The sequence below is a fragment of the Aquarana catesbeiana genome, linkage group LG10 (assembly GCF_042186555.1).
Source record: "Aquarana catesbeiana isolate 2022-GZ linkage group LG10, ASM4218655v1, whole genome shotgun sequence".
NCBI lineage: Eukaryota > Metazoa > Chordata > Amphibia > Anura > Ranidae > Aquarana > Aquarana catesbeiana.
Window position 1 is genome coordinate 208,230,501 of NC_133333.1, and position 17,761 is coordinate 208,248,261.

The 17,761-nt window shown below is 43.3% G+C and overlaps 1 protein-coding gene across 1 annotated transcript in view; it reads right to left on the minus strand.

Moving 5' to 3' along the window:
• LOC141111162 (sortilin-related receptor-like) overlaps nt 1–17,761 on the minus strand; it is a 155,155-nt gene that overhangs the window by 40,568 nt on the left and 96,826 nt on the right. Inside the window, exons 29-36 of the mRNA XM_073603205.1 lie at nt 17,282–17,413; nt 10,508–10,642; nt 8,033–8,182; nt 7,205–7,351; nt 4,831–4,959; nt 4,616–4,742; nt 3,947–4,116; nt 3,598–3,710 (exon numbers count right to left, since the gene is read on the minus strand). Of these exons, the coding sequence (XP_073459306.1) occupies nt 3,598–3,710; nt 3,947–4,116; nt 4,616–4,742; nt 4,831–4,959; nt 7,205–7,351; nt 8,033–8,182; nt 10,508–10,642; nt 17,282–17,413 (1,103 nt within the window). The remainder of the gene's footprint in view (nt 1–3,597; nt 3,711–3,946; nt 4,117–4,615; nt 4,743–4,830; nt 4,960–7,204; nt 7,352–8,032; nt 8,183–10,507; nt 10,643–17,281; nt 17,414–17,761) is intronic.

Below are 17,761 nucleotides of genomic sequence, written 5' to 3' on the forward strand. Positions count from 1 at the left end.
GATTAAAACAGGCCCACAAAAGGAGACTACGCACATGCCTCATCCCACATTCTAACACAGTTTTTACAAATGTGGTTATCACTAAAGCTGGCTATAGATGGGTAGAGTCGAACAAAAAAACTTTAGGTTTATTCATTTTCCTAATCATTAGTGTGTCAAATAGACATTAGTTTTGGAGGGAAGTGACATGAAGATTTGAAGGAGCAAGATGAAAAATGTTTCATAAACAAATTTCTAACAGTGTATGTGGTTTTTGTTAGGTAAAGTCCAATTATTCCACTAAAAGTCAAGTACAAACAAAATCCTTCAAACATGTTCTGAGAATATTCAGAGAATGTTGGATAGAATTTTGAAAAAAAATGTATACAATCTATGGCCAGCTTAACACAGGACAGAGTGTCAAACCAGTTAATTGAAACTGGAATCTATGGAAAGAATTAAACAGTCTTTCAGTAGGTGGCTCCAGTAACGAACAGAAAGAAAGTCCAGAGGACATGGGAGGTCCCTGACATGGGAGAGGCTTCAGCCCTACCCAGTGAAGCTTCAAGAGACACTGATGACGATCCTACAACAGGAGTCCCAGGTTTGAGATTACAGGCATCAGTTCCTTCTTGGGATATCAGGTAAATTCCCTAGAACCACTCAATCCCTCAACTTTAACCCCTACTGCAGAAAAAACGTTGGCTGTGGGAAACCTGAAAAGGCACCCTATGCGGTAGCTCCAGGTGCTTCAGCCCAACCAGCCTTACACACTAAGCGAGTCTGCAGTGGCATAGTCACACCTTGGGCAGTGCTACGGCTCAGGATCTGAAAAACACTCTGTGGCTAGCTAACACCGTACACAAAGTTCCGGAAAGCACCAAAATGCACATCCCAGTGCCCAAAGGTCACATTCCAGTCCAGTGGGGGCCAGACATGACCTCAAAAGCTTTTGCTGAGGAAACATTGATCTTGATAGCTATGTAGAGACCAGCTCGAGGAGTAGTGTATGGATCTTAATTGAAGGCCCTGAAAAAAATTCAGAGTTAAAAAAAAAAAAATAGAGAAATTTTTTTTTATTAGACATTTGCTTAAACAGCTTTAATGGGGAAGCATCCAACCTCTTAGAACACTAGCAAAAAACGACGGCATTTTGGGCAGAGCGGGGTTTTATGAGGAGGTCTTAAAACTTTGTTTGCCAGTGTACCAACCTCCTTTAGGTGGCAGTATAACCCAACTGTTCCTAAATTCCTGTGTCCCTCAACAGACAATTGGAAAAGTTGGTCACTTTAGGTAAGAAGGAAGGCTGAGGCCCCAAAACTAACCACAATGTATGTAGTAGGGGTTATAGAGTCCCTAGGGCCAAATCAGTTTTTTCTAGTGACCAATAATCTTGTAGCTGGCAGTATAACCCAATTGTTTTGTCTAATTCTGTGTCCCTCAATAGATGAGAGTAAACATATTGCAGCATTTATTAAGGATGCGCTCTGGCGCGTTCGCACAGCCCACGTGCAGAGCCCGCCAGGAAGTCGGCACGGCGCTGCGCCAATCACAGTCAGCGAGACGTTTTCCCCAATGTGCAGCTGCAAAGATTGGGAGATGTCTCACTGCCTGTGATTAGCGCAGCGCCGACTTCTTGTCGGGCTCTGCAGGTGGAGTGTGCCAACACGCCGGAGCTCATCCTTAGTATTTATCAGGTAAATATTAAATAGTACATGTAATTAATATTAACTACTTCCTAGCCAAGCAAGGGCACTGGCTTTTTCCAGGTAGGTTTAAAAACAAAATCAAGTAGTAGAGGAGATCACAGGCTGCAGAAAAACTCAGTGGAGGTCTTTTGTGGTTTAGTTAAGCATATACAGTGCGCCTTGAAATTTTCCACATTTTGTCATGTTACAACCAAAAACAAATGTATTTTATTGGGATTTTACGAGAGACCAACAACAAAGTGGTACATATTTGTCAAGTGTAATGAAAACGATAAATGGTTTTCAAATTTTTTTACAAATATCTGAAAAGTGTGAGGTGCATTTGTATTCAGCCCCCTTTACTCTGATACCCCTAACTAAAATCTAGTGGAACCAATTGCCCTCAGAAGTCACCTAATTAGTAAATAGTAATTATAATCTTAGTATAAATACAGCTGTTCTCTGAAGCCCTCAAACAGCTTCATGAAGGCCAAGGAACACACTAGACAGGTCAGGGATAAAGTTGTGGAGAAGTTTAAAGCAGGGTTAGGTTTTAAAAAAATATCCCAAGCTTTGAAAATCTCTCGGAGCACTGTTCAAGCCATCATCCGAAAATGGAAAGAACTGGCGCAACTGCAAACCTACCAAGACATGATCATCCACCTAAACTGACAGGCCGGGCAAGGAGAGCATCAGAGAAGCAGCCAAGAGGCCCATGGTAATTCTGGAGGAGCTGCAAAGATCCACAGCTCAATGGGGGGAGAATCTGTCCACAGGACAGAACTATTCGTCATGCACTCCACAAATCTGGCCTTTATGGAAGAGTGGCAAGAAGAAAACCATTAATGAAAGAAAGCCATAAGAAGTCCTGTTTGCAGTTTGTGGGAAGCCATGTGGGGGACACAGCAAACATGTGGAAGAAGGTGCTCTGGTCAGATGGGACCAAAATTGAATTTTGGCCTAAAAGCAAAACGCTATGTGTGGCAGAAAACGAACACTGCACATCACCCTGAACACATTATCCTCACCGTGAAACATGGTGGTGGCAGCATCGTGTTGTGAGGATGCTTTTCTTCAGCAGGGACAGGGAAGTTGGTCAGAGTTGAGGAAAAGATGGTAGGAGACAAATACAGGGCAATCTGAGAAGAAAACCTGTTAGGGTCTGCAAAAGACTTGACTGGGGCGGAGGTTCACCTTCCAGCATGACAACCCTAAAAATACAGCCAGAGCTACAATGGAATGATTTAGATCAAAGCATATTCATGAGTTAGAATGGCCCAGTCAAAGTCCAGACCTAAATCCAATTGAATCTGTGGCAAGACTTTAAAATTACTGCTCAGACACTCTCCATCCAATCTGACAGAGCTTGAGCTATTTTGCAGAGAAGAATGGGCAAAAATTTCACTCTAGATGTGCAAAGCTGGTAGAGACATCCCCAAAAAGACTTGCAGCTGTAATTGCAGCGAAAGGTGGTTCTACAAAGTATTGACTCAGCGGGGCTGAATACAAATGCACACCGCACTTTTCACATATTTGTAAAAATTTTTGAAAACCATTTATCATTTTTTCACATCACAATTATGTGCCACTTTGTGTTGGTCTATCACATGACATTACAATAAAATAGTTACGTTTTTGGTTGTAACATGACAAAATGTGGAAAACTTCGAGGTATGCATACTTTTTCAAAGGAACTCTATTTCTTCTTGGGATGCAGGCATTGCAAACACCACGTGAACATGGTCATATATTTAATGAATGCAAAAATAAAAAAGGCATTTTATGGTATTCAGATGCAACTTCTCAACTCTGCTCAGAGCTCTCCTAACATCCTACAGCTCTGCAGTTGTCAGTAAAGACTGAGACAATCATGCCCTCCCACCCCACTTTAGTTCTCTACAAAGATAGTTCTGTTCATATAAGTACTTACCACATACTCTCGGATGAGCCCATGAGTGTTTGCAGGGGGAGACCAGCAGCCAGTGATGGTGAATGGAATATTTTTATTCAACACAAGGTTGAGGTGCTGAGGTGCATCAGGGACTAGATTACAAAATAAAAAAATAAAAAATACAAAAATCACATTCTGCTGCAAAAGAAAAAAGTTAGCCTAAATTAAAAGTGGGTTTAATACATTTTTAATCCATTGGTAGCATGAGATTATCAACTTGCTGGCAGTTGTTCTATCTGCTCTGCGCTGACATCAATGTGACAATGTGGAGGTGGCTGCCAATACTTGGTAGTTAATAGCGTTTATGGTGTTCACTGTGTGTACTTACACCCTTCAGGAGTCCTTAGGGTGATAAAGTCGTAGCTGTTGTGTATTTTGCGCAGGCACTGTACTTGTACTTTGACCTGATAGGTAGTGTCCGGCTTCAGGATCTTTAACACAAAGGCTGTCTTGTTGCTGTGTGTGTCCACCGTCTTCCATGTACTCTCCCCTATAACCCTGCAGATAGAAAAGCGAAGAACTGAAATAACAGATCAATGACTGGCTAACTTGCAGCATACATCGCAACCTTGGCGTAAGAAATAAAGCTCTCTCAAGATGCCAGTCTAGTTCAAACAGAACTTTCATTAATTGTCTGGTGGCCACAATCTTCTGAGGCCTTCTCTTACTTCTTATGGACTTTCTTAGACCAATCCCCTCACTTCTATTACAGTCTTCATACTCCACAAAACTTCACTTTGCTGCATCTTCTATACTCTGCATCTCATAGTTTTGCATACACCAAAAGAACTGCACTCTTCATAATGTCCTGTACAATCTTTTCACTATACTACACTCTCCTTCACTCAATTCACTGTGCTAAACATTCTATTCCTCAATATGCTGTGCAGTACATTTAATCCATTCTATATACTCCCAATCACCACTCAAGCTATTCTTCGGCCAATACTATCCAGCCTTGCTAGTTAGACTTTGCAAGCTTTCTTGTCTGTATTACCTGTAAGAGACAGAATAAACGCAGGATGCCAGAGGCATCTTCTTTGGTCGAGCCCAGGTTAGGGTTATGTTTCCAGTGAAATCAGCCGTCCACTGTAGGTTCTGTACCTTGTATACTACGCTGTCATCTGTACAGGAGAAATGCAAGGTCAGCCATTTTGTCTCTTCACCCCACGACCGCCTGCAACTAATGGAGAAAAAGGAACATCTGCATACCGGTACAGTTATTTTCATCGCTACCATCAGAACAGTCTAGGAAGCCATCACAGCGGTCCGACAGAGGTAAGCAGGCCTCGCCGTCTTCACACAGTGTCCCGTTAATGCAGGCAGAAGGTCTGTGAGTGGCTGCCAATAAAAATTACGTAATTAAGAAAATGTAGCAACACACCTTTCTCCCTTCCGGATTCTTGCTGACATACACTCCAGATGACACCCTCCCTCTCGACAACACACTGGTCCCAAAATTATGTCCTCTGTACCTCTCCTTGTCCTTTTATCACACACTCTGTCCCTAGAGGATGTTCTCTGCCTCCCTGTCCTTGACCGCACATACTGTTTCCAGAGAATGTCCTCTCTGCCTTCCTGTACCTTTACCCAGCATGCCATGCTGGCCCCATAGAACACCCTGCATCTTGACCCAACGTGCACATACTCTAGTCTAATATGATGTCCTCTCTGCTTCCCTGTACCTTGAGACAACACACACGCTGGCCCCACATGACGTCCTCTGTGCACCTTGACCTAACACACATTGAGCCCAAATTACATTTTTTCTTCTCAGTTCCGTGACACCACACACACACACTCTAGCCCCATAGGACGTCCTGATTTCTTGCATCTTGACCCAACACTCATGCTGGCTTCCCATGACATTCTCTCCGCATCTTGACCCATTGCACCTGAACTGGCCCCATATGACATCCTTTCTGCCTCACGGTCCCTTGACCCAACACACAAACACTGGCACAGGTCACACATCCTCTTCCTCCCTGCAGCTTCACCAAAATCACACACATCGACAGCCAACATAATAAACACACAGGCCTTTTATGATGTCCTTTCTGCCTCTTTGTCCCTTGACCCAACACACTAGTCTCATATGAAATCTCTTCTTACCTGTCTATTGGCAATACACACATACATGCTTTCTCCAGATGAGAAAGGAAAAGTGTTAGAGTGATCACAGATGCACAGAAGGTGTAATGTTGGCCACACAAGTAACATTACAATTGTTTGATTTAATGAGGTTTAAGGAGGTTTTAACGTGATGTGCCATTTTATTTTTTTTTTGAGCAAAAGATTATATGAAAAATCTATAGTTGATTATGAATTGTTGCCTAAATACCCAGTATGAATGTCCAAGGCCCTACGAGCCCCCCCTCTTTGTCCCCTTATCGCCCAAAAGCATCTATTGCCTACTTTAGACTTATAGAACAGCAGCACGAGTTGCTGAATGGATCAGTCTGAAGTAGACTGTCATGCAAACTTCACATTAATTAAAAAGGTACAATTCCAGGGGTAGGCAACCTGGGGTCCTCCAGCGGTTGCGCCGCAGAAGAATAAAAAAAAAAAAATCCATAGATGGAAAGAAAAAAATAAACCTGGAAATAAGCAGCAAAAATTTTTAGGTCCCAACTCCCAAGAACAAAAAGTTAGCCACTGCCCCTACCTATAATTGGCCTTTGCAGCAAGGAGCATAACAGATGTTAAAAAAAGCCAAGGAAAATTCCAATCTCTAATTACCGACCAGCCTGCGACCAAACTGACCTGTCTAACTGTATGCGTTAAAAACAGGGGTTTAGTCTGCACACATTTTCAAATACATGCGTAAGCTACAGGCCCCGTCAAGGCACCTTGTTACTTGTGGTCCTACCTCTAACTTTTAAGAGGCTCTGTTTTTAATGCATACTGTTAGGTGAAATTAGCTGGTCGCAGGCTAGTTGATAAGTAGAGCTTGGAATTTTCCTGGGAATTTTCCTTGGCTTTTTTTGACCTAACTCTTAAGAGCTAGGCTTGATGTGAGTTGCAGATGGGAGGTTTGGCCACCAGCAGGGGCAGCCCCTAGGGGGGCTCCTTGTGTTGCTGTACCTAGCATCCCAGTTCTGCAGGTGGCTTAATATCAGGTCCTAAATATCCAGCTGTGTCCTTCAATGAACAGAAGAGAAAGTACCTTTAAAATTATTTCCATGAATTACAAAAAAAGTTGCTCAAACCAAAGTCTTAGGGCAAGGATGGTTTCTGTGGGTGCTTCCTGTCATTAAAGGCTGCAGGAAGCACTCTTCTCAACCATGGAGACCCTTGCAGTGAGACAAGATGATCAGCAAGGCACAGCTGTCGTGTAGCACTGCTAAGCAGGAATTTATCATGTGCTATTAATGGGGAAAGCCGCATTTTCACCATTGCTATATACTTCCTGAGATGAATAGTACAGAATTATACTATACTAGAGGCACCTTGGTGGAGCAGTGTGGCTTACAATAAATTCCCCTAAAAAGGCAATATTCTGATTTTGTTCAAAAACATAGCAACGAGTCCACAAATGACAAGTACACTTTGAGGCTGCGGGTTCATGCAGTGGTGGGAGACTTACGGCAGCGAAGCTCATCTGTTCCATCTTGGCAATCTCTGAAGCCGTCACATTGCTTCCACTTGGGTATACAGTACTTTGACTTCTGGCACTCAAACTCAAAGAGGTTGCAGCGGCCGTGTGATGTGGTGGTGGGTACTGTGGAGTTCACTATTTGATGGAGCAAGGATATACATCAGCCTTGATATTACATATACGTTATTAAGAGATCAACAAGCAGAGTTCTAGAACCAACAGAAGCACCTCCCTCAGCCCAACCCAAACCATTTTCTTTGTGATGTCTGAAAATTAACATTTTCCTGCAGCTTCCTGTGAGGTTTCATGCCATGTCTATTAGAGAATTGCCATGCTGAAAAGTGGGCATAGCAAACACTGGACAGAGTCTCGCTGCACCTATTTCTGTAGTACTCCACTTAAAAACTGCACCAGACTACATTATTTGCAGCCCACACAATTGATACCAGAAACCAAATTTGGATGGGCAATTCTTTTCACGATGTCAGAATGTTGGTGATTGTAAACCTTAACTGGAATGGATGGGGAGGGAAGAAAAGCAACAGCAGAAGAAGGGCAACAAATAAAATCTGATTGCATAGCCGATATAAGAGAGACAAATAAAAATGCACATCTGCATTCATTAATATTTCATTAAAATTATTTTCTTTAAATGCAAGCAGTGCGAGTTTCTGAATTTAACTTGGTCTACTATAGAGCAGAGTCTGGACTGAAAGGAGAAAAGAAAAGTTCTTAATTGAAAATTTGCTTAATTTTCTTAATTGTATTTAAAGACGACCATTAACATTTTACTTCATTAATAGAAAATTATTTTACCAGTTGTGGGGCATCCTTCCTCATCAGAGCCATGGATACAATCCTTGTAGCCATCACACACCCAGGTGTTCATGATGCAGACCCCATTGTCGCAGCGGAAATGGTTGGCAGGACACGTGGAAGGTCTCACAGTGGTCTGTGGAATACTCTCTATAAACAAAAAAACAAAAAACAAAACATTTACACATGAAGATATACAGATACTTATACATTTGTATGTGAATGGAATGTGGTGCTTCATGCATGATGAAAAATCTTTGGAAGAATACAATTAACAGTGTAAAGGTGAAAGCATGAGTGAAAAGTAAAAGAAAGCCAAGTTTTAGTAATGCTGCCCTGGAAACCTATAGGACGTTACATGAAAGAGAACCAATTCAGAATATATATCTATGCGTACAGTGGGTATAGAAAAGAATCACCTCCCCTTTAAAATAATCACATTTTGCTGAAATTAAGACAGACAGTTTCTGTTTTATCCAGCTGTATTTACTAGTGCAACTTAGAACATCAATGTAAAACGGTATAACACCAGCATGTCAGGAAAAAAAATGTTTTTAAAAAAAAAAAAAAAATTCAAAAACAGAATCACTGAGTTGAAAAAAGGATCACCCCCTTATGTCAGTATTTTGTTGATTTTGCTTGAATTACAGCCTTTAGTCTGTTGGGATAGGTCTCTACTAACTTTGCACGTCTAGACATTGCATTATTTGCCCACTCTTTGCAGAATTGCTCAAGTTCAGTTCAATTTGATAGTGACCGTTTAAGGTCATTCCACAGATTTTCAATGGGGTTTAAAACAGGCAGGAAGTTCCCCGTGGGGTTTACTGGCAGCAATATGAGAGTCGCAGACAGTATTTTATAAAAAATAAATGTTATTTTTAATTAGACAAAGGACAAATGAACAACACTATATTAAAGTTAAAACAATAGCTCTGGTTTACAAATACGTGAGACTACTAGAAAAAGGAAAAATGAATGGACAAGGATAATAAAAACAATTATGTCAACTTGTGGTATTAAAGTTATGGTGATGCCGTCCAGTTGTTCCCTGACAATCCAGCCTGCACATCACCTAACTACTCAAGAGTTACCAGACCTGGGTGTGCTGCAGGATGGAGGCCCCTAAAAATTACCAAAATAAACAGGTCTAGCCTTTACCTCCTTGCGGGGCACCCAAACACCTGTGACCACTTGTAAGCTCTATACTTGGGGGCGACTCCCTTCAGGGTGGAGGTGGAGGCAAGCGTGACTTTTCTCAGCATTTTCCAGGATCAAGGGAAAACTATTTGCAATCGTTGTGTGTATTTTAACAAGCAATCTCTGGTTAAGTGAGCCTATTTCAAGGAGAGGAAATATGTGAACCCCCTGAAAAAAAAAAATCAAACACAGATTAACTGAGTCGGAAAAAGGATCACCCCCTTATGTCAGTATTTTGTAGGACCACCTTTTGCTTTAATTACAGCCTTCGGGAAATTACCCCCTTCATACTTTACTGTAGGAATGGTGTTATTTGGATGGAGAGCTGTATTGGAATTCCGCCAGACATATTGTTTGGTGTTGAGGCCAAATAAAAAATTTGTCTCATCTGACCATCTCATCTTTTTCCATGTGGCCTCAGAATCAGTGGTCAGATGAGGCTAAAATTGAATTATTTGGCCTCAACACCAAACAATGTCTCATGGAAATCCAACACAGCTCACCATCCAAATAACACCATTCCTACAGAAAAGCATGGAGGTGGCAATTTCCTGAAGGCTGTAATTAAAGCAAAAGGTGGTCCAACAAAATACTGACATAAGGGGGTGATCCTTTTTCCAACTCAGTAAATCTGTGTTTGATTTTTTTTTTTCAGGGGGTTCACATATTTCCTCTCCTTGAAATAGGCTCACTTAACCAGAGATTGCTTGTTAAAATACACACAACGATTGCAAATAGTTTTCCCTTGATCCTGGAAAATGCTGAGAAAAGTCACGCTTGCCTCCACCTCCACCCTGAAGGGAGTCGCCCCCGAGTATAGAGCTTACAAGTGGTCACAGGTGTTTGGGTGCCCCGCAAGGAGGTAAAAGGCTAGACCGGTTTATTTTGGTAATTTTTAGGGGCCTCCATCCTGCAGTGCACTCAGACTCAAATCTGTTTTTGATTTTTTTTTTTCTGGAATGTTGGTGTCATTTCTTTCACTCGGATATTATAACTTGCACTAGTAAATACAGCTGGATAAAAACAAACTGTCTTCATTTCAAGCAGCAAAGAAACAAAAATGTGATTTAAAAAAAAAGGGGGGGGGGGGTGTGATTCTTCTATTCCCCTCTGTATATCAGGATGAGTCACTAGCTGCCTCCAGGCCTCGGGAACAGCAGTCTTTGTGGCAGAGTACCCAGCCACCTATGTTTTCCCACCCCTCTGTGGGGTGTTGCGGCTCTCCGTTCCAAAATCTTTCAGTTTTTGCTAAAATCAGAGGCACCGGACAACACTTACCCCCGCAGTCCTTCTCATCTGACCAGTCCCCACAGTCGTCCTCCCCGTCACATTTCCATCGTGTAGGAATACAGTGCCTGTTCTCACACTGGAACTGGTAGAGGCGGGCGCAGGCAGGGGTTTCTGTAGGGTTCTCTGTAGTAGACAGTGGGAAACAGGATGTCCATGAAAGGCTGCAGAGTTTATAGATAGCAGAACCCAACACATGTGCAACATTATTATTATATTTTCCCATATTATCCACATTCCACTGCAACACAGGATAGTGAAAGACGAAAAGGCGTGTCAGCACAAGTCTTGGCCATTTGAGGACAGGCATGCTGGGAAGAATGTGTTCTCATGCCCAGCATGGTCAGTTTTTAAATAGGAAAATTCAAGTTAGACTTACCGGTAACTTGTTTTCCATGAGTCTTTCAGGACAGCACATGAGAGAGAGGCTCCACCCACTAGGAAACAGGAAACACTACTCCACCACATTTTAAAAGGAGGCTCCTCTCTACAGCTCGTCAGTTGTAGTAGAGTACCTCCAGCCCAAGCTGGAACACATAAGCATAATACGGTTAATTCACAGCATATATATATATATATACACACACACACACACACACACACACTTCCATATACGTATAAATATGTATATATAAACATGAAGGGCGGGTTGCTGCTGTCCTGAAAGACTCATGGAAAACAAGTTACCGGTAAGTCTAACTTGAATTTTCCCTTATCGTCTTTCAGGACAGCACATGAGAGGATAATCGAAACTTACCAACTAGGGAGGGACAACAGCCTGCAGGACCTTTCTGCCAAATGCCTGATCACCAGCCGACAGAAGATCCAATCTGTAGTGACGGACAAACGTAAGATAACTTGACCACGTAGCCGCCTTACAAATTTGGTCTGGGGTGGCACCAGCTTTTTCTGCCCATGTAGTGGCTAGAGCTCTGGTAGAATGTGCTCGTACTCCCTGAGGAGGAGACAACCCCGACTGGACATAAGCTTCTGAAATAGCCATTCTTAACCATCTGGCAATTGATCCCTTTGAAGCTTTCCTTCCTTTTCTGTTGCCGGAAAACAGAACAAATAAAGAGTCCGAAGACCTGAAGTCCCTTGTTTCCTCTAAGTAATGTAATAAGGTTCTTCTTACATCTAACTTATGAAATAATTCTTCCTTACTTCCTGAAGGATCTGAACAAAAAGTTGGCAGGATGATTTCCTGCGACCTATTATGGACTGATGCCACTTTTGGTAAAAACGCAGGATCTGTTCTAAGCACAATCCTGTCTGGGTAAATTGACATAAAGGGCTCCTTAACTGAAAGAGCCTGAAGTTCTCCAATTCTTCTCGCAGTCGTAACTGCAACTAAGAATATCGTCTTTAGAGTTAAATTCTTTAACGAGATTGACTGTAATGGTTCAAAAGGATCTTTTGTGAGTACTTGTAAAACCACTGTCAAGTCCCATTTTGGAAAGTGTCTATTGGGAACTGGTCTGGATCTAGTAAGTGACCTAAAGAACCTCGTGACCAACGGAACTGAGGAAATAGGTTGATCCAGGTATACTCCTAGGGCAGCCACTTGTACTTTAAGAGTGCTGATTGCCAGCCCTTTGTCCACCCCCTTCTGCAGAAATTCCAGAACCGACACAATATCTTCTAAATTTCGGTTTGCCGAGCGACACCAGGAGTTGTAGATTTTCCAAACCTTAGCGTAGATATCTCTAGTCACCTTCTTTCTACTAGCCAGTAAAGTAGATACTAGAGGCTCTGACAAACCCTTGTTTTTCAACAGCTGTTCCTCAGATACCAAGCAGTGAGACTTAGTCTTGCTATATCCGGATGATACACTGGACCTTGAAGTAGTAAGTCCTGTCTGAGGGGAAGCTGCCAGAAAGGTTTGACTGACATTAGTAGAATGGAGGAAAACCAGGCCCTTTTTGGCCAGTACGGGGTGATCAAGATTACCGACACCTTCTCCTTCTGTATCTTCCTCAATACTAAAGGAATTAGCTGAAAAGGGGGGAAGGCATAACCCAGCTGGAAATTCCAAGGATGTGCCAGGGCATCTATCCCTATCGATCCGTTGTCTCGGTGCAGGGAGAAGAACTGAGGGAGCTGAGCATTTTCTCTTGATGCGAATAGATCCACCTGCGGGCATCCCCACTTCTGGGTTATTAGAGTGAATATTTCTGGATTCAAACTCCACTCTGCCTCCTGAATCCTTTGTCTGCTCAAGAAATCTGCTACTCCATTTAGCGTGCCCTTGAGATGTACAGCTGACAGGGAAAGTAGATGACTCTCTGCCCATTCTAGGATCTCTGAAGATAGCAATAGAAGAGTCCCGCTCCTTGTGCCCCCTTGTTTGTTCAGGTATGCCACCGTGGTGGCGTTGTCTGACAATATCTGCACATGGGACCCCTGAAGGTTTGGAGAGAAGGCAACCAAGGCTAAAGCGACTGCCTTTAACTCCCTCCAATTTGATGACCTTCCTGCTTCCACTGGGGACCAAACACCCTGAGCAATGTCTTGACCCCAGTGTGCTCCCCATCCCCAACTGCTGGCGTCTGTCGTTATCCTTCTCTCTGTTGGGAAGGACCAGAGTAAACCCCTTGACAGCACTGCCTGATTTCTCCACCACCAAAGGGTCCTTTTTACCCTGGTGGGAAGCCTTACCTTTGAGTCTAAAGCTTCTGGACTGTGATCCCAGATCTTTAAGAGAAAACTCTGAAGGGGTCTGAAATGGAGTCTGGCCCATCGAATGGCCGGCATGGTTGAGGACAAGGTTCCTAGTACTGACATAATCCTTCTGACTGATACCTCCAGGTTCGTCTGAAGGCTGGATACTGCCTGCAATACCTTCACTTTCTTCTCTTCTGGAAGAAAAAACTTTTGATCCACTGAGTCTATCAGATACCCCAGAAATTGGACTCTTTGTGCTGGATTGAAATTTGATTTTTGGATGTTTATAATCCAACCTAAGGCCTCCAGATGACTGCGAGCCTTGATCAGATCCTCCTGTAACCTTTCCCTGGAAGGGGCAAAGAAAAGGAGGTCGTCCAGGTAAGGGATAACCGCAATCCCCTGTAGCCGGAGGGGAGCTAGGGCTTCCGCCATAATTTTAGTAAATATTCGAGGGGCGGAAGATAGACCAAACGGGAGGGCCCTGAATTGAAGGTGCAAAACCTCCCTCCCCATATTTACTGCCAGCCTCAGGTATCTCTGGGACTGAACAGCTATAGGTACATGCAGGTACGCATCCCTTAAGTCGATTGATGCCATAAAGCATCCTCTGACTAAGAGATTTCTTACCGAAAAGATGGAGTCCATGCGGAATCGCCTGTATTGGACTGACCTGTTTAGCGGTTTTAAATTGAGGATGAGCCGAAAGCTTCCTGATGGTTTCTTTATCAGAAAAATATGGGAGTAGAACCCTTGGCAAACTTCCTCCGGAGGCACCTGAACCACAACCCCCTGTTTTATCAGATCCCCCAACAGGTTCTTCATGGCTAGGGCTTTTGTTGTGTCTTTTGGCAAATTTGTTACGCAGTACCTCTCTGGAGGAAGGTTCAACAGCTCTATCCTGTAACCCTGGGCTATTGAATCCAAAACAAACGGGTTTTTTGTTATGTTTGCCCAGAGAGGAAGGAATTCTTGAAGCCTTCCTCCCACAGGCACCACCAAGTCATTGTGTCTTATTGGCCTGCGTAGGAGGATTGAAAAGGACATTCCCTTTGCCTTTTCCTCTCTGCGCCGCCCAACTCCTTCTTTTTTCTTGGGGCCTGTTACTCCTTTCCTGATTTTTTTGAGGTCGAAAAAACCGCCTAACTGGCTGCTTTTTCTTTTTAACCGGAAAGGACTTCTTTTTATCAGCTGTTCTATCCAAAATAGATTCTAGATCAGGACCAAAAAGCTGATCTCCCAAAAATGGCACTCTGCATAACTTATTTTTGGAAGCTGCGTCCCCAGGCCATGTCTTTAACCACAACGCTCTCCTGGCTGCAATGGTCAGGGCCCCTGACCTAGCTGACATTCTTATAGAATCTGCAGAGGCGTCAGAAATATATGCTACAGCTGCTATAAGGGTTGGGAAGGAATCTAGAATCTCCTGTTTGGGTGAATCAGCTATAATATGTGCTTTTAGCTGATTCAGCCAGAACTCCATGTTTCTGGAGACACAGGTCATAGCCATAGCAGGCTTGAGATTCCCTACAATGGACTGCCAGGCTTTTTTAAGCTGTTGGTCCGCCTTCTTATCCATAGGATCCTTCAAAGTACCCATGTCCTCGAATGCCAGATCTGTTGATCTAGATACTTGGGAAAAAGCTGCATCCAACTTCGGGACTTTATTCCAAAGTGACTCAGGATTATCATTAAATGGAAAACGCCTCTTGTGAGCTCTTGGGAAAAAGGGTTTTCTCTCTGGGTCAGCCCATTCTTTCTTAATGGTCTCCGAGATTACCGAATGTACAGGGAAAGTGCGACCTGATGCTTCACCAAGCCCTTCATACATTCTATCGTGCAGCGATAATTCTCTTTTTTCTTCCTCCATTCCCAATGTTGCATAAATTGCTTTCAACAGACTGTCTACTTGTTCCAAGGACAGTTTGTATCTAGAAGGTGCATCTGCCTCTTCCTCATCCTCCTCCTCCTCTCCAGAGTATGAGGGGGAATACCCCTTTTGGGTAGTTGGGCCAGCCTCAGCCTCTACCGTTGGGGTTAAGTGTGAGTCCTGAGAGGGGTCTGAGGTAGTTGCCTGACTTAATGCTGGTGTTACAAGAGAAGAGCGAAAAGCCTGTATAGTAGCATCTAGCTCTTTCTTAACTGATGCGATTATGTCGCTGCACGCAGAAGAAGCCTCTTCCTTGACTAAGGAGTCAATGCAAATTTGGCATAAAGTCTTCTTCCAACCCTCCAGTAACTTTGCTTTACACATGAGGGGCATCTCTTTTTAATGGCTGGTTCAGAGCTCTTAGCCTGCCAGAAAAAAATGACAAAAGAGAAAAAACACCAGCATTCATTAAGCCAAAGCTTCCTCCTAACGGACTCACCACAGGTGCACAGGAGGAACAACAGTTAACCCCATGTGCCCAGACAGGCCCCAGCCACCAAGGGGGAAAAAAACATTTGTGAGAGGGGCACCAAAGTAACCAGGATATTCACTATAGCCTCTTACCTGGGCCTTGCTGGTGCCTGTCCCACATGCAGCTGCCACAGAATCCATAGTGGTGCTGCACCGATCGGTGGCTCTTACGAACGTCGGTTCCGGAGTCAAAAAACGCCGTTGCGCCCGACCGGAACCGGAATATAGGCACCAGGACCGCTCCTCCCTTCTTCCTCTGCGCCACTTCCGATCGGAAATGATGCGCCCGTTCCTAGCGCCTTCCCCTCGTCGGATACCTCACTTCCGACCGGTCGAGTCTGTACTCTTCCAAGATGGCGGCGGCCAGTAACGCCGACACGCGGTTTCAAAAAAGCCCGCGAACGGCTGCTGCCGCCTAAGGAGCGGCTCCAAGAACGGTCCAGCTCATCATGAGCAAAGAAAGAGAAAAAAGGAGCCCACTTACCAGCAACCCTGTGGCGCGGTGTGGGAGGATCGGACTCTCTGGAGGAAAAAGATAGGTATGGTGGGGTAGGCAGCCTGGCCTCTCAGGATAGCACCATAAGAGACCCTGGCCCCTACTAGGTGTTCCCTTGCCGGAGGAAACACAAAAACTGACGAGCTGTGGAGAGGAGCCTCCTTTTAAAATGTGGTGGAGTTTGTGTTTCCTGTTTCCTAGTGGGTGGAGCCTCTCTCTCATGTGCTGTCCTGAAAGACGATAAGGGAAAACAGGGGGACTGGCAGAATCACACAAAGCAAGCAATACAAAGAGAACAGGATACTTTTTTTTAACACAAGTACATGGTACAACAGACACATAACAGGAATATGAAATAATGTGGTAACATTAACTAGTTCCCGCCCGGCCTAAAGTCAAATGGCAGCCGGGACAGTCGTCATTCCAGGTAGAAGTCATATGATGTCCTCCTGAAACACGCCAAAGGCCACGCTGCGGCGTGAACTGTCATCCGCTGTGTGTGGTGGATGTCGATCAGTGTACCAGCAGCTGCCAGTATCATGTGATCAACAATCAGTCACAGCAGATCACATGACAGTTATACACAATGAATGGCTTTGATTCATGCCATTCATTGTTTTGATCTCTGATTGGTCACAGTGATCACATGGCACAGACAGAGCCATTCACAACCCACCTGTACCATGTGAATAGCTGTGGCCAATCACAAAATTTTCTAATTTTACAAAAAATGGCGACAAAAATTACATCTTCGCCATACCTTGCACTGTATACTTTCCAATAAGGGGACATTTGTACTGTCCTGGCATTTTGGGCCTCAAGAAAGGATAGGCTTTCAGTAAATCAGGAATTATCAATTTTCAGATTTATAAATAATATACAGGTTATTTTCAGCAAAGAAATGTAGCAGAATACACTTTGGCCCAAATTTATGAGGATATAACATTTTGCAAATAAATTATCTAACAGAAACTAAGAAAAAAAATGTGGGTTTTTTCTCAAAATTGTGTTTTTGGTTTATTTAGCAAAACATAAAACACATGGTGATTAGATACCACCAAAAGAAAGCTCTATTTGTGTGAAAAATTGTCAAAGTGTGACAGCGCCGAAAGCTGAAAATTGGCCTGGGCAGGAAGGGGGTGAAAGTGCCTGGTATTGAAGTGGTTAAATAAAGGCCTATTTGAAGAGGTGTATGGAGAGTTACCGCAGTTTGCTTCGTCAGAGTAGTCTCCACAGTCGTCCATCCCGTCACACTTCCACTCCAGGCTAATACAGACACCATTCAGACATGAGAAGCTCTGCGGATCACAACTCTTTTTAAATTCTGGACCACGTGCTGGCAGGCGAGAAGACACAAATGAAGGGTTTACAAGGGTAGGACAGAAATTGATCAATATTCATTTGTCAAGGACATTTTCAATGTCTGTACAGGCTTTTGAAGCATCCATTGTACCCTGCAAAAAGATTCATTGTTTGTTTACTGCTAATAATTAGAAAGTGTATGTAAACCCCAACAATGTTTAGGCCAAAGAATGCTGGTAATATAGTGGATAACAATAATAGCTTGGAAAATATTAGCGGTACACCAAAAATGGAAATTTTGGTGCCAAAACCGAAAAATTAGTCTTAAAAAAAACAAAAAAAAAAACAGATATTTTTATATAGAATTGTATTATATTCAACT